Source organism: Anticarsia gemmatalis, chromosome 26 (assembly GCF_050436995.1).
Source record: "Anticarsia gemmatalis isolate Benzon Research Colony breed Stoneville strain chromosome 26, ilAntGemm2 primary, whole genome shotgun sequence".
Lineage (NCBI taxonomy): Eukaryota > Metazoa > Arthropoda > Insecta > Lepidoptera > Erebidae > Anticarsia > Anticarsia gemmatalis.
Genome location: NC_134770.1, coordinates 6951002 through 6975266, shown reverse-complemented (window position 1 = coordinate 6975266; position 24265 = coordinate 6951002). Strand labels below are relative to the sequence as shown.

Below are 24265 nucleotides of genomic sequence, written 5' to 3'. Positions count from 1 at the left end.
GCAGGTGTAGTCCCGCCCCGGCCCGTTCCCGGGCTTTTCGCGCAGGATGTAGTCGCATCGCACACCGGATATTGCATTGGCTCAATTAGGATCACCGCTCACGTCAGACGCGCACTATTGGCTGTATCTACAGGTGGCCCGCTGCCATTGGCTGCCGGTGGAAATGCCGCGAAAACTTACCAATCGCGAGCAAAACCGGATATTGTATAAAGAAAATTTCCTCAGAAATTTGTTTACGTGAACGGCGGGCGGTCGTCGATTTTTTGCCGACTGCGGATATCAGATTGGTGTTTTTATCGGCTCCATGACTATTCAATTCCTTAGAAAAACGTCGTTACGATCAGTGCGGAGAGACTGATGCTAATCTCATCTCATAGAACGGCGACAGACTCGTTCCATTTATAAAAGTGATCGATAAAGACTCCTATTGTTTATCTGCTGAATTAAAAATAATGTTTTTGAATAATGGATAGCTAGTGTTTTTGGTTTCTGTGTACAATTAAATCGCAATGTATTGTGAGTGTGTGGATTAATGCTAACATAAACAATTGAACAATTTAAATCAGTGCAGTGACAGATTACCGCAATTAAAAATGTACATTCCGAATCACGTAACTGTGTTTCTATAAATATCAACTTGTAAATAATAAACATAATTAAATACTGTGTAAATACTATAGACTAGTAATTTTAGATAATATTAACGTTAAATAAGATATAAATAATTTTTATTCCATTTTTATTAAATCTATAAATAGTGACTTTGACAGATAAAAAATAAATCACATCGGTTTCAGAACGAATGCAGACAGTCAGCCAATGCAGTACGTACCACTCCTTGGGCTTTGAATGTAGACTATTTTGGTCTCGTATACCTAGATTTTTTACATCAAATTAACGTTAAATTATTTATCTTGCAGAGTTTTTGAATAACTATCTTGTAACGATGTCTGGCAGTCGCGGAGTGACGTGTGTGGTGTGATAGTTGGATTGAAATCTATTGTTTATGTTATACGGTGAGTGTTAACAGTACCTTTGCCCTTATTTTGAAAAAAAAAGCTGAATCGTTTATCAGTGCTTTGTGTTCTAAATATGAAATGGTATTTTCATTGTGCTCAGCGCAATAAATTACGATTTATTTATGATAACTGTCGTTTTAACATAGGAAAGTTGGAATGCCAATTACGATGAATCATAAATTAAAACCGTTGTTTATTGAGATAATCTAATCACTCTGAATAATAATCACCGATGTTTATTTTAGATATTGTAAACTAGCGATCGCCATTCGTCAAATTTCATTGTACACGCGTTTATTGTGCTAATAGTTGACATAACAGGTAAAACAACAATTATTTTAGTCCATTCCACATTTCTATGTGTATGATTAAACAGGAAACATGTTGGTCATAATTTAATTTGAAATTAACCTATTAAAATTAGAACAATATAGTGGTTGTTTTTTTTACTCACCACAATTGATGGATTTCCATTTTCGTCATAAATCCTTACTTATTACACTCAAGCTTGAGGATCACAATATGATACGAAATTCACACAATACAAAACTCTTTTAAATCCAGAAATAGCAATTACAATTGAATAATATGACTAAGCATTTAAATCTTAAGAAAAAACTGCATCATTTTTTGTTGCTGAGAATGACTAACAGCATAGACAAGTTAATTTATTTTTACATTTACTGAAATATTTTAGGCAATGGTATTTTATTTAAAATCCTTGTTAAGTTTATGCTACATTATTACCTACATTTACTTGGCTAGATAGTTTATTATGTACAGCTTTCTAAGTACATAATAGCCTAATGAGTGAGATTGATTGTTTTGTCATTTGTAACCTACTTTCACTGTAATAACCTCTCAAGCGCCCGGCCACCGTGTCACGGTTGAATGTGCTACCCCCGTCAAGCGTCCCGCCACCGTGGTACGGCAAAACGATCTTACATTAAAAAAACGTAGAAATTAAATGCTAAAACTATGTTTATCCCTTTCAAACATATTTGACATTGAAGCTGATGAAACGAGACGACGATCTAATGCACACACTTAAATAAGTGGTTGATATAGGCCAGAGAGCACCTTAAACAACATCTGACCCAACGACATGTTCCTTTATGACCAATATTGTAAATACTTTTTTTAACTAATTTTAAAGATTTGAGTATATTTTACAGTTGGATTTTAATGTCATTATTCATTAACTACACGATAAGACCTTCCGTCATATTATTTTTTATGCCTAAAAATATTTATTAGACTTTCTTCAAACACATGCCTAAAGCACACAATATTCAGATTAAACCGACTATTGTACCACCACTATCAAATATTATTTGTGGTTTATTTTTTTAATATATAGCAAATTTTATGTAGATTTCAAATATATAAGGTATGACTAGGGTGTTAGTATCAAAATATGACGGAATCGGCGCTTAAACGCCAACCGCCAATTCAATTTCGCGCGCCATTTTTGGCCTGGACGCTTAACGGTATATTTGAATTTTGACGTTGGGCGCTCGAGAGGATAATATGTTGTAAGTTAGTCAGAAACAATTTGTTTATTTTTGTCATCTAGTTAAGACCTCATTTTGCTACAACTAGGTATAATAACATGTTTTTTGTTTAAAAAAAACATAAAAGTTGTTATTTTTATAAATAGGTTGCTCTATTGACAATAAAAAAAAATAAAGCCTTGTATTCATTTGAATTTAATCATGATAAGTTTAGTTTTAAATAATTCTTTATGCACCAGGTTTCAAATACAAATCTCTTATACACATCGTGGTTAACTAACTATTACTCCTTGCATACAAAATACTCAGGTATCCCTACCAAAAACCTGTTTTTAAATTATTTCAGTTAAAACATGCTGCCATTGACAAATATTAGCTAAGATAACATTAAATACTATCACATATACCAGCCTTTTACCACATAAATCATAATTTTCTCAATCATGATGCAATTTCAGATGAACTAAAAAGATGTCAGGCGGCAACTCAAAGAACAAAGCTCGCAGCAAGAAACAGGAGGGCTGGGAGGAGGCTGGAGGGGAGTTCTATCAGGAGCTGTACCCTGGGGCGGAGCAGGAACTCTTTGATAACCTCCAGAGAGCTGATGCTGCAAAGCTTGCTACGTTACTGCCTTCTAAACAGGCTAGGAATAGTAAGTTACAAAAACATTTAATAAATTTTAATTTATTATTTTTTCACTGCTGGGCTAAAGTCTCTTTCTGGAATACGGGTTTCAGTTTATTTGAGTATGTTATGACTGCCTCTGTGGAGTGGTTGACTACTGATTATGAAGTCTAAGGCGGTCTGGTAAAGTCGTATTGATCTTTTCTCATTCACGTGTAACGTGACCGTACAATGGCAATAGGCTCGCCTCCTATTGCATGGGAGTCATGGGACTAACATTGATAATGGGAAAATGTAGTTGTATTTAATTCATTTTTACCTACACCTTCAAGTATAACAGGCGTGATATTATGTATGTTAGGTTTTTTTAGTTTTTAAAGTGGACTGAATAATCATGTATGTATGTACCTACCTATGTCTTTGATAAAATATATTGTGCAATTATGATGAAAAATCTAACACAAATAACAACTATGACCGTCTCGGCGAATTATTTTGATATACGCAATAAATATTGACACGATAAGCTCAATAAACGTAAACATGGATTGTAATAAAGTTATAAAAGTTAAATGTTTATATCAATTAGTTCTGTCTATCTAAAAATACACTATTTTGCATAGGTACTTGGCCTGAAAACCGAGTATTTGGAACTAAATAACTTTAACCCATTTTAACAAATAAAATATTGACTTCATTTATTTTGATTGGTGTAGTAAGTCCTCTCGCGTTTATAAGATTTCTATAGATTTTAAAGAAAAACGAATCCATTAAGCGGTGAAATGCAAACTAACTGTAAATAATTATCACGGTTCACGAGGTACAGCCTGGTGGCAGACAAATAAACAGCAAAGTCTCAGTAATAGAGTTCTGTTCTTGATCCAATCAGAATCCGGAAATCCTAAAATTAATACGGAAAATTGTCTCGGACTCTAATAGTCATTGATAATATAGGTACCTACCTAGACGCAATTCCCAATTATGATAAAAAAAGCTAATCATTGATAACATTGTCGGTATTGATAAAGGAATTCTAAGTAATCTATGTTTGCATATAATTATCGATTTATTATTATGATAGGTTAATAACCTATTTGACTTAATACTTTCCTGTGGCTACTAAATTAAGTCTAGAGTTAGGTAGGTACATTTTTAAAAAATATAACCTAAATTTATCCTACTTGTAGGGCATTCCCAGAATTTGAAGTTACTGCTGCAACAGTGTTAGGAGATCGTGGGTTCGATTCCTATGCTAAACAATAATTATACCAAACTTTTTTAACTCTGGTTATGGTTTTTATTTGTAAAAATGTTTTACAAAGTGTCCTTTACTTTATTATGAATACATAGAACTACTTGGTGTGTTACATTCTTTGTTGGATATAGTCGTTTGTCTCGTATTATTAAGGAAATAACATGTTTGTTTGTATGTTTGTAGCGACGACGGTGAAGCGCGCCCGCTCTCAGAATGAGAGGCGACAGTCGACGTACGCGCGCACCACGCAGAGCCGCGACATACACCTGTCTATGTTGCCGGACCTCTCAGGTAACACATATAGTTTTGATAAATAAATAAATATACATATGTCCCGGGCTAGGCCAAAAAGTTATTGCTAACTCCCGGCTAGGTACGGTAGGTATCGGCTCCCGAAATAAAGCAGAGATTAAACCTTCTAAGAGGTTTGAGAACTTTAAACTCCTGAAGTGTATTAAAGTAGGTACTGTCAGGTTTCATCACAATGTTTTCAAATGATCACGTTTTTTTGTTTTCCTTCACTGTAAGTTTTCAAATAGACATTTTCATATTACGAACTACTGAAATTTTAAGAGTCCTGATATAGCACCTTTAATCCAAATATCCAGTATTATTAAGTACTAGCTGACCCCCGCAACTTCGCTTGCGACACATAAGAGAGAATGGGTGATAACTTTCCCCATTTTTGTAATGTTTTTTACTGGTACTCTGCTCCTATTTGTCGTAGCGTGATGATATATAGCCTATAGCCTGCCTCGATAAATGGGCTATCTAACACTGAAAGAATTTTTCAAATTGGACCAGTAGTTCCTGAGATTAGCGCGTTCAAAGAAACAAACTCTTCAGCTTTATAATATTAGTATAGATACTCTTAGAGCGAACTTACAGATTCTGACCGATAACATCCTAGATTAATTTGCCAGGTTATTACCTCAATTCTCATTAATTACAGTTCAATAACGTACAGTTATGACGTGTAATGTGAACGAACGAACAATTATCACTAAGACAATGCTTGAGAAACATTCAAGGTACGGCGCTGAACGGAATTGAACGTGGGAATACGGTTTTATTGTGCTTCCTTCCGATAGTACCTATATCTTGACAATTTTAGTGCGAAATTTTTTTGGAATACATTTTACCTACAATTTACCTACAATTGGGCGATTTTTTATGGAATAGATAAACAATTTCGTACCTTTTCATGGTGTCCTTTTTTAATAGTAAATTTTAAAATATTTGGTGCAAAAATATTGGAGTTGTTGCAATGTATAGTGCGATTTCTTTGGAAAATTCGTGTCAAAATGTGACAGGTATTTTTTAACTTATAATAATGATTTGCGTTTTCACATTGCCAAAATTTTTCGGATGCTGTTATTTAACAAAAAAAACAATCGCATCGGTTAATGTGTTTGACGGTTGCCTCTAAATAATTGAATCATATCACTAAAAAAAGTGGTTCATGAGGATATATTTAATAATTTATTATTTTTTAAGTAATTGACTAACAATTTTTGTATAATTATTATGAATTTATAACGATAGTATACATTTATGTTGCAATTATCGAGACATTTAACTATTTTACTTAAAAAAAAAGTTAATAGTGCTCGATGATTTGAGATACAATTGTTGAATTGCAATTTGAAAATTACAATACACAATTCAATGTCATTTATAGAATAATAATTAACAATGCATTTGTAATTGCATTGAACTGCACGTGTGTGACGCAACTAAGGTGATCGCGACTCTTGCATCAAGTGTCGTGAGTTCAATTTCTATACGAGACAGATGTTTTCGAAATTCAGTGATAGTAGTTTTGAGTCTGATTGAGACTGATCTGATCTAGGTCGTAGTGGGTAGTATATGTGACTGCTGCGCTGTGGTCCAAGGTTCAGATCCCGGGTCGAAACAAAAAAAATATTTTTCAAAATTTGCCAATGCTCTAAGTTACGAAGTTATTGCTGTAGACTTCCGTGCCGTCGGTCCTGCATCTGACCTTTCACTGGTCGTATCGGTTATCCGTCCCACTGGAAATTAACTATTAGGTCGGGGAAAAAGTATTTTCGCATTATAGTATGTATGAACTTGTAATAAAATCTCTTTGGCTTCAAGAATCACAAATGAGTACACGATTCATTAGGTTTCTTTCAGTAGGCTCGTGAGGTACCTAAATATCAAGCTTTTTTGTGTAGAGAAAAGATTTTATTACAAGTTCATACATACTATAATGCGAAAAGACTTTTTCCCCGACCTAATATATTGTGTACAACAAAGCGCAGACATACTTAACTCGAAATTAATTACAAAATAGTAAACTTAATTTGTAATTGTAATTTTCAGAAAACTTATCGAACGAGGAACGAACCTGGGAAGAGATTATGCAGATCAAAGCGATGCCGGTGCCCATGAATCAGAAACGTGAACTGAAAGCCAGGCTACAGGTAATTTTCACGAAAATATATTTTTCTGGCAATTTACACACGGCTATTTGATATAGAGTATAGTATAGTAAGTATATATTTAGAAGTATATAAGTATGTTTATCAGTTGTCTGGTCACCATAGTACAAGCTCTGCTTAGTTTGGAATCAAATGATTGTGTGTAAGTTGTCCAATAATACTTATTTTCTGAGCGAAATCTTTACAACATGTCTTCAGGTCTGTACCTGTAAATAAATAAATAAAGTCTATATGATATTGACATAGGTAATATGCGAGCAAAACCGCGTGGTACCTACATGTAGTTTGGTTTGTATCATTATAACATCGCCTTGACTCGCATACATTTAACTTTCGAGGTCACGGCTATACCTACCTAACGAAAATTAAACGAAAATTGCAGTTATGAAAACAACAGATTTAAAATCATCTGTATCTCAATATCATATAAATATTGAAATAAGTGCCAAATAAACTTATATAACTTTGTCATGGGATTGTAGGTTCTATTTCGCTAGATGCCCAGTGGTATACGCTTTCAATATTCGCGAATGTGGTCGAGGCTTCGAACCCATTGCAATATCTACTTTTTCGACGTTATGTGTGTATTAGATATACTTTTTCTAATGCTGTAAGAAAACATCGCAATGAATCAGTACCTAAGAGTTTTTTCAAAACGGTTCTTGAAACACTGCAAGACCTCCATGCTTAAATAATTCCGGGTGTAAACATTTGCATTGTAATGGGACATGGATAGATTAAACTCATCTATTTATGTATAAGTATTTAGTAAATAGTACAATCTATATTATATTTCTCTCTTTTCTACTTACAGAACGCAACAAAACTCCGTCTCCAAGGTCTAGAGCAGCTTCAATGGCGACAGCGCAAAGTGTGGCACCGGTTCAGCATTCGATTCTCCGAAATAGTCGGCAAGTTAGAACTATGGCAGTCACCCATGAGGGAAATAGAAGGAAAGTTCGGTACCGGCGTAGTCTCATACTTTATATTCCTAAGATGGTTATTATTTCTCAACATAACTATATCTTTACTTATAATTACTTTTATGATTTTACCAAAAACTTTATTGACAGAAACCGAGTATTTCTGTGACAATCCAAATCAGAACACATCAGGGTGTTGTTCTAATCATTATTTATCACAAAACATGTCATATGACAACCTAGTGCTTGATGTCATTCAAGGCACTGGATGGATGGAACGTACCATTTTATTCTACGGAGTATACTCAGATCAAATCTACTCGTACAACCTGCCAAAGTTATGGGACAGTGAGCTTTATTACAACAACCCTATGGCTTATATTCTCGTAGCTATTTCATGGGTGTTGTTATCTTTAGTCGCTATAGTCAAGACTGCAGCTAAAGGATTCAAGGAACGGTTAGTAGAGAGCGAAGGACAATTTTATATGTACTGTAATCTAGTGTTTGGTGGCTGGGACTTCTGTATACATAATGATAAGTCAGCTAAAATAAAACATAAAGCTTTATATAACGAAGTCAAAGGCTGTCTCGAAGAGGAACGTTTTAAAGAAGAAAAGCAACTACGGAGTCGAGAAACACAGATCTTGTTACATTTGAAACGGTTACTCATTAATATTATAGTGTTTATCATATTAATAGCGTCAGGCATACTTATATATGTCACGTTTAATTATTCCACTGATAAATTGAATCAGGAATTATCTGAGCCCAGTTTTACTGAAGTGATCAACTCGACCAACGCCGGTTTGATCTTCAGTCAGTATAAAGAGCAAATGATATTCGGTCAGCTACAAAACACAGTGCTAGAATTCCTCCCGTTTATAACTATAGTAGTATTAAACTTAATAGTCCCGGAGATATTTAGTTATTTAATAAAATTTGAGAATTTCATGCCCCCGAGCATTATCATAGTGACTTTACTAAGGACTGTCTTGTTAAGGCTGTCTTCGCTTGCAGTCTTACTAAGTCAAATGTACAGATATATATCGACAAATGGGTTTGTCTGTTCGTCAACTAATACTGATGCTAAGAAACTGGAATGCTGGGAGACTTATGTTGGGCAGCAACTGTACAAATTGATTCTAACAGATTTTGCCGTACAATTTGTTACAACTTTCTTTATTAACTTGCCTAGGGCTTTTATAGCGAGGCATACGAACAGTCGTTGCTTGAAAATTATCGGTGAACAAGACTTCTACTTGCCAAAACATGTTTTAGACATAGTTTATACACAAACTATTATATGGATGGGGTCCTTTTTCTGCCCATTTTTACCAATAATTGGCACTGTGTTCTACTTTATGATATTTTATATTAAAAAGTTTACTTGCTTGATTAACTGTACGCCTTCGCCAGTGGTTTATAAAGCTTCTAAGTCAAAATCTTTGTTCATGTCTGTGTTGCTACTAGGTTTTGTAGTATCCATAGCTCCTGTTGCTTACTCCGTGGCTGAAATTCTTCCTTCCATCAACTGCGGCCCATATAGAGGTTATGAAACAGTCTGGTTGTTCGTAGTCACGACCTTCGACGGCTTCCCTACCTTTATAAGAGAGATTATCTTCCTTATAGGGACTTCAAACTTCGCAGTCCCAGCATTCGCGATTTTATTATTCTTTTTATATTATTATTGGGCTGTGGCGGCCGCTAATAGGCATATGGTGACTGTTCTGAAAAACCAGTTGGTGTTAGAAGGGCATGATAAACAGTTTCTATTGAACAGGCTCAGCGCTTTCATAAGGCAGCATCAGAAAAGATGTGAGAGACGGAATCGGGCTAGTTTTGCGGACGATGATTCAGATATTAGGCAGAGTTCTAGGTAAAATATTGTCTAGATTAATTATTTGTCTGGGATTGTGTTTGAAAATCATGTTGTATTGGAAATTTTTGAAACTTTCGCGTAGATTTTTATCGAAGAATCTAAGTCTTTATGACATCAGCTGACAGTGGAAATCTAGTCAAAATAATTGTAGCCATTTTGGAGATAATGCGTCACAAACAGACAGTGTTTGAACTTACCATCGGCCGGTTTCAATAATCTATCTACAGATAAGGATAGATTGAATGGATTATCCTGTGAGTCAGAAGTTAATCTTTCTTATATAACATGAAATTTAAACACAAATATCCGACAAAACGTTTTTATAAGTACATAATAATAAAAGTATGTTAAATATCGATATAGATTATAAATGCCATTATTTATGACCCCTCTAGTGGTGTGTTGCCATCTGAAAAAATATTTAGTCATGATTTTTTATATTTCATTACTTTTTACTGTCTCTTGGAGTGCTCAAATTATAACAAAAAATATACTTATTTGGTATTACATTAAATAAATTTTAATTTCATTGTCTTAAAATTTATAAGGACCCATTACGTTTGGGTAAGGGTCTCCTCTCGGAATAAGGGAGAGGTAAGGCCTTGAGTCTACCTGACCAAGTGCGTGTTTGACGAATTATTAAATGTTATTTCGAATTGCTAATTTTCAATATTCTACGCCAAATGTATGAAAAGTTCACAGTTAAAAATTAGCATTAAAGAAATTAAAATTTATTTAGTGTAAAACAAAATTGTCACAAATCTTACTTCTCTTACTTAAGTTATTGATAATTCGCAAACCATGACACGTAATAAATAAAATCAGTAAGATACAAATATCTCTATTCATTGATAATACTATATCTAAGATTCTGACGGACGATTATAGAAAATTAATTTCATTAATAATATTGGTAATTTGCAATAATCATTATTTAAGATCATAATTATATGAATAATTGCTGAGATAATTACTATAATTATTCATATAAATTTACCTATAATGCATAAGACAGTAGACCATTATACCAATTTTTCTGCATTACGTAGATGATTTTTTTGATCAAATTTAAATCACTAAGGACTTCCCTTATACGTACAAGAAAGAAGAAGAAATTGAAGACATACTTCTACGTTTACCGCGTTTTTAAGACAATATTTTGCGTCAAATATTAGGCTTTATTTAATCGTATTTGTCATGTCTCATTTATAAAAGACATCATGCAGACAACTCTCTATATTTAACTCACATGCCATAGGTTCCTAATATGGACCTACCTTCTAGATGGTAAAGCTATTCATGAATGCACAAAAACATATGATTAATAACATAAAAAAATATAACTATGTTAAGCTGGACTTATTTCCTTATAAATACACACAAAGTTTGGGAACCAATGGCAACCATACACATGGACAACCAGTATCATTAACTTAAACACATTACTGTCTCACTGCAGGCAAAAGGTCTGATCCCTAGTACTCAAAACATTATAAAGCGTCCGTCAGATCTGAAACTCTTGAAATAAAACACACATCCACTCTACGTAGCCATTAACTTAACATTTCACCCACATTCCGCCACAGCCTTCCTACAACCCAATGTTAAGACTGAACGAACGAAATTACTCGTAGTAGCCATCTTAAATAAACATCACTTCATGCACCTTTCGTTTATTCGGTGAAAATTTTCGACAAATTCTTATGATACACACGTTTGTAGTCGTTTTGAAACAGCATTTCAATTTTGTATCAGAAGCGATGATTTTATATAGCTGTAAAGAAAAATGTTGAAGGTATGTTCATTTTTAACAATAACACGCCTTTAACCAAAGGTACGACTAAATAATACGTAAAGTTACGACTTTTTCTTCAAACGGGTAGGCAGAGACCAAAAAACACCACTTGGTATGATCCTTGCAATCTTAACTTCAGGATTTCATAAATAATAATAAAAACCCTGTATTGTCCACCACAGAAGTTACCACACTGCTTCTATTTAGATAATTGTAAGAGTAATTGAAATAACTAAATAGACCTGCTTCGACCCAGGATCCGAAACCGAGACTTCGTGATCAGAAGTCACATCTTCCCCAACAAGACCACACAGGCACTTTAAAATATCCTAAAATTCGTTTCGGTTGCAAAACGACTACAAATTATCGATGTATATGTTAAAAATAAAATATATTGTATGATAATTAAAATTTTATATGTATATGTTATTTATTAAGCAAGACTGTTTCTAAAAATTCATAATTTAATGTCTTGCTCAATTCTAAGACTTATTGTACATTGTTTAGATATGTTTACGGTTTTTACACACTAGACGCTTAGACGCGCGGTTTAGCGGTTGAAATTGCAAAAATAAAAATTATGTAAGACGTAAGATGGTTTACAATTTTTTATTAGTACCTATTAATTTTGTATATTAACATTTTCATCCATTTTTATAGATTTCCAGGAAAGAAAAACTTTCATAGATTTGTTTTCTTATATAATTAGGACCATTGTTTCATTCAATTGAAAATGATGCCAAAAATATTGAATAAATTAGTTGTTTTGTAATGATGTCATTTTTACTATGTACCCTATAATTTATTATAGACACATAATTTGGCTCAAAATATTCAAGTCTAGTATGTAAAAACCATTACTAATTTTACTTAACGCTCATTCAAAATTTTTGTAATCAATTTATTAGTGTTTTTTATCAATTTATCAACATTATATCATACGAGGCTCTCATGTAAATCTGTACATACCTACGTTTTAGCATTTATTAGAATAAGTAGGTTTTTTAGTGATCTCAGTATAGATTCATTGTATACTAGGACAGCCCGTGGCTACGCCTGTCTTTAACTATATTTTACTAACCTATTAGGCCGACTAGTGATTACGCAAGTCTTCGATACTCAATGATTTCGACCACCGCTATACAAATCTACACGCGAGACATATGTATGTCGGTAACGCGACTCAACCTCAATGTAATGTTTTAAAACTTTTGCGACTTGTACACACAATATTATAATGCAACGCGGCTTAAACGCGATAGAAAGTCAAAGGTTTCTATCTATCATATGGTTAGTGGTCAACCTAGTGTCAAAGTTGTTCAAGCCACCCGAAAGACCTTTGACATGGCTTAACGACTGTTATCTTGATTGACAACAACCGGGACCGACTTTTTACGTGCCCACCGATGCACGGAGACGCTCAGTTCAAATACCACTATGCGGTCACCCATCTGATCCCACAGATCGTTGACCGACTGATGAGCACAACTGGCTATGAGCCTTATTTGTTCACCCGACGTTTCGATCGAGTTACATCGACCGTTGTCACGGGCTGACTGACGTGGCTGCTAAGCGTCGTCTCCTTGCGACGCGAGTTTCTACGCCTACCCTCTCGCCTCGCCAATAGATTTGTATGAATCGATAGTCGCTTGAATACTAATTCATTATCATAATAATCATTGAATATCGGACATTTGCGTAGCCTTGTGTACGAAGGGTTTGTCCCACTGTTCGGCAAAGATCTTTCAAAATGGTGGTCTATTTAGTTAAACGTATATAGAAACGAAATTAATTAATTTTCTTTAAGTACAATGTAGGCAATTATTTTAAATGCTAAGTTATATTTATTTTAAATTGTATATTATGTGTTATATACTACTAGTACCTTATCTATTTATTTTGATGGCGTTTTAAAATGTCTAGTCAGAAAACATTTTTAGTATTTTTTTTTTACTTGTATTATTAGATGGAAAAACTAACAACTTCTATATGTTTTGAATATTTTGTTTAAGCATATTATGGCTTATAATATTTATAAAATTAATTGAAAATACTCTAAAAGTTATGTACCCCAAATAGCCCCAATTTTTGTATGTGTAGTAGAAATTGTAGTTTTATGTTGTCTCCTATTAGTGTAATAGTACTAATAGTATTATTTTATATTTCATCATCAGTTTAAAGAATAAATTTATAAATAATATACTTTACATTCATAACATTACGCCTGTTTTACTCAAGAAAGAAGGTACAGGTCTATGATATTCTGAAAACTTTATATGTCAAAAAAATATGAAAAGTTATTCCTCATTGCGATTTTCTTTCGTGTATTTTGAACCGGCTTCAATTAAAGAAGGAGGTTTTCAATTCGACCGTACTTTTAATTTAATAAAGGAAATTATGGAAATATAAAATAAAAATATTGTCAATTGATTCATGACATAATAATTGTATAAAGATCTATGTATTATAAATTGGTGTTTGTAAATTTTGCATAATTTATTTCTGTTGTAATTAATATACTATTAAATGGTTAATACCATTTATAGAGATTAAACTATGTCTCAAAAATATTAAGTAAACAATCTTCGGTTAAAATTAAATTTCGTAATAATAATTTTGACCGAAATTACACTTTTATTCATAAAAATATTTTACATAAGTTAATCAATTATCCTATAAACGCATTTAATATTAAATACAAAATAAATGGCAAAGATTTTTATGAATATAAAGTAAACCTACATTTTAAGATATAAAATGTATCCCCTAATTTAATTTTTCTAGATTTTTTTTGTAATTATTTACTACTGATAGGAAATTACTATGAAAATTATGTAAAGCAGAAATTAAGCTCAAATTGTAAAATCCCTGATTTACGGAAAGTCAATATAACAACTTCATACAGGTAAGTCTGTCAAAAAATCAATTTAAAGTACCCATTAAATTATAAAAACGAAAAAAAAACTTAAATATCTTTAATATAGAATTGATGGAATAGTCATCGAAAATCACACTCGGGGGGTAAAATCAAAGTGATTTTTTTTTATAAATGTTCATAGTAATTTCATCTCAGTAGTAAAAATAAGGAGAAGTCGCGGGTTGTATGTAGTAATATTGTAAGTTTTACAGTTAGGAGCTACAGAACGTTACCACGACACACTGCCATAACAACATAATATACCGTCCCTGGCCAAATTATTAGACGCACTGTAGTATTTTGAATGATTAGTATTTTATACTAGTTTTAATGTAGTATTTTTGTATTTTCACATTAATAAAATAATTAGTTTATTAAAGAGATTTGTTTTATACTTCGTATTTGTATTTATTTGAAGGTATGGCAATACTATGTTAAACTTTAGAAAAACGAACGTAAGTAAGTCCAAACCTGTTCTAGTCGCGTTCGCGCGTGTTTTTGAGTTGCGGATGTATTTTTGTGACTTTATGCGCTGTGTTATTTGTTTCGTAGTTTTATGCTATGCAGTTATTTGTTTATTTCGTGTGCACAGTTTAAATAATCGATAATAGCATTTTCAACATGGATAAAAAAGGCGATCTTTCACCACGTAAAAGAGCTGAAGTAAAGGCCCTCGTGAATGCTAACATTTTCTCAAACCGAGAAATATCACGAAGACTGAAAAATTCTGAAGCTAGTGTCGTCGCATAAAGAAGAAAATTAGTCAGGGGAGGAATTGAGCCCGAAAGAAAGAAGAGATGCGGCAGAAAGCCTATTTTCACTCGAAGGTCAGAAAGTTTGTTTAAAGAAAATATGCCTGGAAAGCCGATTTGCCACCACGAAACTGATAACATCGCAACTCCAAGAAGCTAATGTCAATACTTCTGAGCGCAGTGTTAGAAGGAAATTGAATGATTTAGGTTTTAAGGCCTGCCGCCCCACCAGGAAACCCAAATTAACAGCTGCAATGAAGGCAAAGCGACTGAAATGGGCCAAACGGTGGTGTGATAAAGATGTGGACTTCTGAAGATCGGTAAGATGTTATTATTTCATCAGAAGTGGTATTTTTCATAATTCTCTATGAAATTAAGCAAGAGTATGTGCAACTCTTGATGTTTATGTTATTTTTTTCTATTGTTTTCAGGTCTGCTTTAGTGATGAATGTGCATTTGAAATTTTACAAACTAAAGCTCAATTTGTGCGGCGTCGTCATGGAGAAAAGTTTCATCCTGACTGTGTCCTACAGACTGTAAAGCATCCTACAAAAGTTATGATTTGGTCAGTCATCTGTGGCAAGGGTACTGGACGTCTGTACGTGGTAAATGGCATGATGAGACAGGATCAGTACAAGGAAGTCTTACAAAATCGATTGATTCCGCAGCTCCAAGAGTGGTTTCCAAATGGAGAACTCTTCACTTTTATGCAAGACGGAGCTCCCTGTCATACAGCTCGGTCTGTCAAAGCATATTTAGCAAAGCATATTTAGAACAAAACATCCCTCTGTTGGATTGGCCGGGCAATAGCCCCGATATGAATCCAATTGAAATCGTGGGGAGCTCATGAAAAGAGAAGTGGCTAAAGATGTGATCATTAACAAAACCCAGGTCTTAGGAAAGATCATACATGTGTGGAATCATCATTCTCGAATGCAGGAGATGGTGCAGTCATGCATTAATAGTATGCCACGCAGAATAAAAGCTCTTATAGCGGCTAAAGGTGGCCCAACAAAATATTAAAATTTACTCACATCCATTAAATTTATTTTCAATGTCTAATAAATACATTTTTTTTCTATGTATGATGTTTTATTTATATTGAAAAGTGAGATAAATAGGTGAATAATAAAAAAAATTACATTATATCTAGCAAAAACCATAGATCTGTATAATATGACCTGACAATTAACATTTAATATAAAATGTTATAGTGCGTCTAATAATTTGGCCAGGGACTGTATTTATTATAAATAATTATCCTAAACGTAATTATGGAAATAAATAATTGTACACTTGACTTTCGACTTTTAATTCACACCAAATATTGTAACGAGCTGGATAAGATACTTAATTAATATTGATAAACCTTGCTTTTCAAAATATAGCGGGTTTGATTCCCGCTTAGAACACTGAAAATGTTCAGAATAATGATGCAAAGACAGAATGTTACTTCTAATTTCTGGTAAGACTTAGTTCACAGTAAGATGCTAAAATAGTAATACTTAGCTGAGTGTCTTAAAGTTAAAATAAAACAATAATATCATAACATAACTTTTATTAGGAATAATCTTGCAGTACACAAAATACAAAACTAAATTATTTCTATCCGATATACTTTGCATTTAAATTTATCTATAACTAAATATATACTATGGGGCTTGTTTTTAACACTAAAATGTATAATTAACCCTTAAAACGACCAATCATACAAAGAATGACAGCTGTCATGTTGACATGTGTCAAATTTGACAGCTGTCAGATTATAATTTATGTTTTTTTATAGGGTTGTCTTGGGTAGTTCTTGCTAGCGCAGTAAAGTATCCAAATTCGGAGCACCTTTGCTATTATATCTATACCCTGTTGTGTGTTTCAACAATATTTGCTTACTAATCAACAAGTACTAAATAATAATTATTAATATTAGTTCTAGATAACATATTCGAATCACGAAATTCACGTATACCTGAAACAGAACAAGTATTTGAAGTTACTGTACTTTTTTGTAATTAACAATGTATATTTACTTAATGGGGGATGGTGCATCCAGTATGCACTGAAAATATTGAACCTATTCTTAAATATCTATAAATATTTATTTTGGAGCTTCAAGAAATACTTGATTATTTTCAGTGCTTACTAAAAGTGACATTATTTTACTTCAGAGGAACATACCCGCATACAAACACATATCTCATTTGAAAACTCCAGTGTTGCCACATAAAAAATCCTGACTGAAAAATCCTTGCCTACATTTTCTGGCAGTATAGCATATGGAAGTAAAAGTAGGGTAGTTATAATACCCCCTGGCTGGCGAACTCGGGGGAGTTTTCCGACCATTGTACAAGGGGGCACGTGTAGGGACGGCACCCGTGTGTTGGGGTGTCGTCCCACACTGTGGACGGCCGCGTCGGGGCCGCGGATGTGTGCCCTAAGGCGTTCCCGTGGCCTCGGCACTATGCGGCGAGGAGGCAACACCTTGGTGGTTTAGTGGGTAGGGTAGTTATAGTATATAAAACTCACGTATATAATCAGTTGATGGTGGCGGAGTGTGTGAAGTCGCCCTTGTCGAGGTGACGCTGCGGCGCCTTCGGCTCGTAGATCAACATCGACACGCGCTCCGGACTTGTCTTGTTGCGCTGCATGTCTATAACAAAATTAATCGTTCATTACGTCACTAACCCCCGGTTTCTGAGGTACATTTAGCGATAGTTTATCTATTCAATAGCGTTAAAACTTATACAAAAAAACGCTAATGAATAGATAAACTACCGTTATACAACTACAGGTTCCTTACATTTAGCAGTCATTAAGAAATTAATTTCGGCCCGGTCTGGGAATGAAACCTGAGACTTCTGCGCGGCAGTTGGGACTACAGACCGCGCCATATAGTCAGTCAACTAACATAGAACTAAAATGTAAACTTAAGGATCTATTTTTTCCTTTAATCTAGCCAACTGTGATCAGTACCACAATACTTATTAGACTAAACGTCCATATTTTATTTCTTTGCTGGTCAGCTGATGTCCTAAGTACTCACATCTAAGACTAAGCCTGCGCTTGTGTTGCGAGCACAGCTCCAGCTGTCGCCGCACCAGCGCCGAGGCGGAGGCGGGCCGCGGGCTCAGCGGGAGCGTGGCCGCCTGCAGGGTCACCTCCGAGCATGCCGTCTTGTTGGTGAAGTCTGGTGGAAAGAGATCATTGTTAGTAATTGAATAAAAATAGTTCCCTTTACTGGGCAAGGGTCTTCTTCCATAATGAAGGAGAGGCTACGCCGTAATTGCATGATCGCTTGCCAAGTGCGAGTTGGGGACTCAAAAGGCCTGTATTAAAAATCTCTCAGACTGACACTCACGACTGACTCTCAGACTGACAGTCTGAGAGTTTTTGTAAAGGAAAACATCGTGCTGAAATATTGCAATATTCCAGCACGATGTTTTCCTTTACCGTTAGAACAAGTGACAATTACTTCAAATACACATTTATTCGTGTTCCTTTAGATCCCGTGACACAGATTTCTAATACAGGCTTGGAGAAGAAATTGATGTGTTGGCTTGGGTTCGAACCGTCGACGACTTGGGTGATAGGCTAACGATAAGACCTGCACTCTATTATCGCGATCCTGTGTGTGAATAATCCCTAATCTAAGTTCTCAATTTTATAGAAACGAATAAAATATATCTCATACTTACCTCTCTCAGTTAACACAATCTCTCTATGCATCTGCGACAGTTCAGCATCGTTGACGAGCACCGTGTGCTTCTTGTCCAGCACGTCCCAGGTTCGGTTCCTGTCGCCGATGTACGCGAGGTCACCGTCCGGCTTCAGATCATCGTCTTGAAGAGATGAGTTCTTGCTTAGGACTTCCAACTGAGGGTATAAAAGTAAAATTAGACTTTTCATAAAATTAATTATTCTCCTGCTAAAATTAAGGACTTTCTAAACTCTAAAGGAAAGGGCACAAAGTTTTTTATGAGAGTAAATTAATTTAGCTTTAAGCATTTTAGCTTTAAGCAAAGCCAAGAATCAGAATCATACTACATTTTTACGTCGACTATCTAAAAATACTCAGGCAAAATAACTATGCAAACTTGGGAATCAAACCCGAGACCACTGTGAAGTTAATGCACTACACGTAACTGTCGCTGTCGAGGTAATCGTGTAAAATATAAAGCTCCAAAAAATATAAATATTTACCTTATTCTGCTTCTTAAAAGTAGGACTAGACTGTGGTCTATTCTTGAAATCAATATGTTGATTAGCACCGCTCTTGTTTCTAACAATCGGCGACAGTTTCCTAAACTCACTCCGTGGCTCCAACTCTATTCGAACCGTCTCCACGGTAGAGTTGCTAGCTCTACCGAACAACGGCGATAATTTAGGCTTGGCAACATCGGACTCAACACTCTCAATCGTTATAGTCGAATCGATACTATTAGGATTGTGAGTAATCGGTTTCACGATAATCAAACCGTGTTGCATATCATCCGAATCGATTTTAGTCGATTTATCCAAATCGAAATTTGGGTTTTCGAAACCTGTCTGTGTTGCTATGTCGTCACTGACGGCTGTGAAAGTCTGTAGTGTGGTGTTCGATGCCTTGTTCAGCATTCGTTTGCGTCGCTCCAGGTCTGCGTGGATGTCTGTCTGTACCCGTAAATTGATGTCGCCGTAACGACGTATAATGTAGTTTAGAAGCCAATGGTAGCCTTTTCGCAAGCCCGGGTCTATTTTCAGTTTTTTAGATCTTGTGTTGTCTGTGTAAGCGCTGTAGGATTCTACTAAAGTTGGGCAACGGTATCTGAAAATGAAAATTAGTAGATAATCACAATGCTGAGAAATATTAAGAAAAGGCCCCATACATTTTAATCTCAAATGAAATCAAACTTATTATGCTAGAATTTAATTTGCTCAGATAAGAAATAAAACTTTGTCAATATCATTACGAATCTTTTAACAAATCAAAATTTTTTTTCATAACTATCCACCTCATCGAATCATTATCCTTGTAGATTTGAGGGGGGTAGAAAATAATTTCTTTTGACATACCTATTAAAGAAACTATCTGACAAAAACTATAAAAGCTACATTATTCTCACTACGTCTTACATTTTTGTCAAACTACCCACAAAAATCATTAAACTGTCTTACACATGACACATTATTGAATAATCATAAATATTTAACTATTTCATAACTTACTTGTTAACGAGTGGTTCAATATTAAGTTTATCCACAACATCGATGTCATCCAGCGCACCAGACTTGTCCTGCTTGTTGGCCAACACCAGCACCGGTTTACCTGATGATGGAACCTCTCATCAATTCTCTCAAGACACGATTTTAACAAAGTAAGTGGATCGATTCTCTCCCATTTTTAACAGAGTAAGTATTGTATATTTAAACTCTTATACACTCTTGTGAAGTAACTGCCAGTAGTTATAGCCAGTTAACTTTATGAATTCTTCTTTTATCGTAGTCAACCTAGTGTCAAAGTTGTCCACGCCGCCCTTTGACGTGGCTTAACGACTGTTATCTTAATTGACAACAATCGGGACCGACTTTTTACGTGCAAAACTGAAGCACGGAGACACCCAGCTCGAATACCAATACGTGGTTACCCATCTATGGAATGACTGCGCCAAGGTTTGCTTAACCCACAGGTCGTTTACCGACCGGTGAGCGCAACTGGATAATAAACTTAGTAAGGTTAGAAACCTTATCGTTACTTCTGTCTGAGTTTATCGCACCTATAGTAATTGACTTGTACATTACTCGTTCAAGACGCCTGTCTAAGGTCAGAGACCTCATTAAAATAGTGGTGTTTTAGAAGGTTTAGTCACGAACTTTAGGACTGATCGATATTTTGTATTTTAGAGTGAATCTAGTAAAAGTTCAAGTTTTCAAGGGCTAGAAGAAATATTTGCATAGTGTAGTATCTTCTAGTGGTAGACGTATTTTTAAGAGGACTGCAATGGTCGGGATTTCGTATATTTGCTTTGTCAAGTTACTTATAGTTTTGTGCCGTTTTCGAAGTAAGAATTCCGCCTTAGTACATACATACCAATTCGGTTCGGCACGTTCGGCAATATTTATCGAACAACAAAACTGACTCCACTCAATCATTCGGCTTGTGCTGATCAGGTTCATCTAGTCATATTCGGTTTTGCTGCCTGACTTGGCCGATTAACGCCGAACCAAATATGTGTATAGCAAGCATTACTCAAAATCCGTCTACTTATGTATTACACAGGTGTAGACGAGTATCTACCTAAGTATATCATGAAAAATCTTTCTTAACAGATCAACTCGTATTTAAAAAAGCTAGTATGTATACTAGAAAAACGTGCACGGAACTAAGATATATTTATATTTTATAGCCGACATTGTTACGGTATAACGCTTCGATAATAACCAACTTATTTTCACATCGAGGTGATAAGCGATTTAATTAAAATTAACTTTATCAGTGTATTACCGACTTGTACGCATAATGGTGTTTTAGGAAAAACTACGTTCAATAATAATAGGTACCTATTTTTTCAAATTTTTTTCCTTTTGTTTAATCATACATTTTAATGCAAAAGTTTGTGTGGATGAATGGACATAATAATATATGTTGGTTACACTTTCACGAAAAAATCTATCGTGGAAATTACATTCTTCGGTCTCTGCCAATCTTTGCCTACCCTCAAGGAAGAAAGGCTTTTAGGTAAAATAATAATAGTATTGTCCTAGCCGGTATCCGGCTACAGCGGTCAGTCTCATTGAAACTGGCCAACGGTGCAGGACTTGGTTTTTAGTGTCCAAGTGTGTGCACAATACACAGGTACACTCTCTATTCCGTCACTGTCACAGTCCGGTGGGACGGATAACCGACACGACCAGTGAGAGGTCAGGTGCAGGACCGACGGCTTTACGTGCGTTATCTAATATATAAAATTCTCGCGTCACAGTTTTCGACCGATTCTCATGAAATTTTGTGAGCATATTGACTAGGTCTGAGAATCGGCCAACATCTACATATTTTTCATACACCTAAGTGACACAATTTTTTTTATATGGCAATGAAACTTTTACGGGTCAGGTAGTTCTCATCTAAAATTCAGTTTTCCACAACAACGAAGTAAAAAAAGAAGGTTAGTATGGCTGTAGGGCATGTATACGACCTACTTTACACACGGCCGGTGTTAAGCCGCTGACTAAGTCCGTGTGATTCATCCCATGACCTGCGCGTTGACTTAACAGATCGATACAGATTACAACTAGTTACAATAACACTGTTGTTAACATATTCTCCTTGAAAATTTAACTGGCACTTTTTCAGAAGTGGTGAAACTGGATTTGAGCGATAAAATCTGATATTTAAGTTTAATACCCACTTAGGTACCTACTTACTTATTTTGTACGTTTTTTTTATCCTTATATTATCAAGACTGTTTTTCCTGAGTGCTGATAACGTTAGAGGAAATAAATGTGAAAACCCAGTGCTGACCTAATGTTGTACAAGGGTCTTGGCTCGAAATTTTCGAATGATGGGTTAGGCCTTATTCCCACCACGGTAGCCAAGTGCGGGTTGAGCACTTCGTTAATCAATATAGGCGATTTTTTCGACTAGGGTTTCTTGGTTAATACATAGTATCACGCCTTTTTCCCATAGTGGTAGGCAAAGACCAAAGAACGGCACTTGGTACGATCCTTACAAACTTCCCTTGCTACATTCACATCCATACATCTTGTCATACAGGACCGCATCAATCTTGATTAATAGATTCCTTAATTCGGTAGGTGATAGACATTAACGAGAAAATATTGTTTTAACCGATCATATTTAAAGTACATTTTGGAAACGACTAGTGTTTTCTTATTAGCTTATTTTCCGACTGCAAATAATAGGCTTAATGCATGGTTTATGTAGTAGGTGGATTCAGTGGTAGCTTTGAATTATTGATACGTGAAATCAAGGCTAATTGGATGAATCAATTTGTTAGCATAACATTTCAGTTAGCCCCTTCATAGATGTAGGTAAGTAGGTAGGTATAATAAACCAGAGCAGACTCGATGTTTGTACACTTGCAATACTTCTTGTTTAGTTAAATTATTGTTGTTTAATGTTTAAAGAGTTTGCGATTCTTGTAAAAATGTGTAATTTCCCCAAAAATCTCGAGTACTTCGCATTTTCACATGGTACATTGAATCACCGGTATTCCGGTAACCATGGCGATATTACAGCAAAATATTGTAAAAATAACACACCTGATATTTTGTCGTGCGATAAAACCTCTTCAAGTACAGCTCTGCATTCGTCCAACCGTGAAAAATCACTTGAATCGATAACAAAAATCACTCCATGTACTTCGCTGTAGTACTGAGACCATATTTGACGAAAGTGTGGCCCTCCGCCCAAGTCGTATATCGTCACAGGCGTATCTTTATGCACAAGATTCACAGCTTTAAATCCCACAGTCGGCAAAACCTTGTCATCTTTTTCACCAGCCAAATTGTTCACAGTTTTTGTTTTTCCCGCGTTATCTAAACCTATCAATATCAATACGATCTGACGGCGCTGTTTACGACGACGAAAAATACTACCGAAACAATTTCCCATTTTATACACCACTTATACAACTAGATTAACGATAAAAAATCACTTTTCATATCACAAATACGTGTTTCAAATTTGAATTTGTCACTAGTAGCCATTTGTAAACAAAAAACTTTTGTTGACACAACGGTTACCAATAGCGATCGAGTTGAATGTGGCCAGTGTTATCATGGTTCGTTTTCGTTACCCCATTTATTTTTATTCTCATTTTTATCGACATTAAAATGATGAAATAAATTAAATTGCACTTTTATGGTATTAATAAACATTAAAATATAATGAAAGTGAATGTCGTTTAAATAAAGTCCTTTGTGCTTTTTTAATTAACCTGATGATAAAAAAAATATCTATTGTCTATTTTAGCATAATTATCTTAGTCAAAGAGGTCGAGATCCACTTCTTTCTTTCTGTTATTTCTAGATATTTTCAAGGAATCGACTTTCACGTTTTACCTATCACATGAATGTCACTGCTATGTTAAATATATTTAATTGATCTCTCACTATAGTTTCCAGAA

At 34.8% G+C, this 24265-nt stretch overlaps 2 protein-coding genes across 3 annotated transcripts; one reads left to right on the top strand and one right to left on the bottom strand.

Annotated features, from left to right (window-relative positions):
• Positions 1-108: 108 nt before the first annotated feature.
• LOC142984323 (transmembrane channel-like protein 7) lies at positions 109-14785 on the top strand. Of its 2 annotated transcripts, XM_076131847.1 has the most exons (6): positions 109-824; positions 921-1016; positions 2992-3185; positions 4596-4703; positions 6759-6859; positions 7692-14785. In XM_076131847.1, exons 3-6 carry the CDS (start codon positions 3005-3007, stop codon positions 9678-9680), a joined length of 2379 nt encoding a protein of 792 aa, XP_075987962.1. In that variant the 5' UTR covers positions 109-824; positions 921-1016; positions 2992-3004; the 3' UTR covers positions 9681-14785. The 2 variants fall into 2 exon arrangements, with proteins under 2 accessions (XP_075987962.1, XP_075987961.1); XM_076131846.1 differs by having other exon boundaries at positions 109-1016.
• Positions 14786-16697: 1912 nt separating this feature from the next.
• LOC142984328 (uncharacterized) lies at positions 16698-23912 on the bottom strand. Its single transcript, XM_076131854.1, has 7 exons — positions 23400-23912; positions 20346-20445; positions 19341-19944; positions 18836-19013; positions 18184-18327; positions 17667-17790; positions 16698-17109 (listed from the first exon to the last, which is right to left on the bottom strand). The coding sequence occupies exons 1-6, from the start codon at positions 23749-23751 to the stop codon at positions 17675-17677; spliced, it is 1494 nt and encodes a 497-aa protein (XP_075987969.1). The 5' UTR covers positions 23752-23912; the 3' UTR covers positions 16698-17109; positions 17667-17674.
• Between the last annotated feature and the right edge of the window lie 353 nt (positions 23913-24265).

Bases quoted from the DNA above. Each gene is read 5' to 3' on its own strand.
- LOC142984323 (XM_076131847.1), top strand. From the start codon at position 3,005: ATGTCAGGCGGCAACTCAAAGAACAAAGCTCGCAGCAAGAAACAGGAG. The intron at 3,186-4,595 runs GTAAGTTACAAA...GTATGTTTGTAG, and splicing joins TTCTAAACAGGCTAGGAATA to CGACGACGGTGAAGCGCGCC. The intron at 6,860-7,691 runs GTAATTTTCACG...TTCTACTTACAG, and splicing joins AACTGAAAGCCAGGCTACAG to AACGCAACAAAACTCCGTCT.
- LOC142984328 (XM_076131854.1), bottom strand. From the start codon at position 23,751: ATGGGAAATTGTTTCGGTAGTATTTTTCGTCGTCGTAAACAGCGCCGT. The intron at 20,446-23,399 runs GTGTGTTATTTT...TTCCATCATCAG, and splicing joins ATCGCACGACAAAATATCAG to GTAAACCGGTGCTGGTGTTG. The intron at 17,791-18,183 runs GTGAGTACTTAG...ATTTTGTTATAG, and splicing joins GCGCAGGCTTAGTCTTAGAT to ACATGCAGCGCAACAAGACA.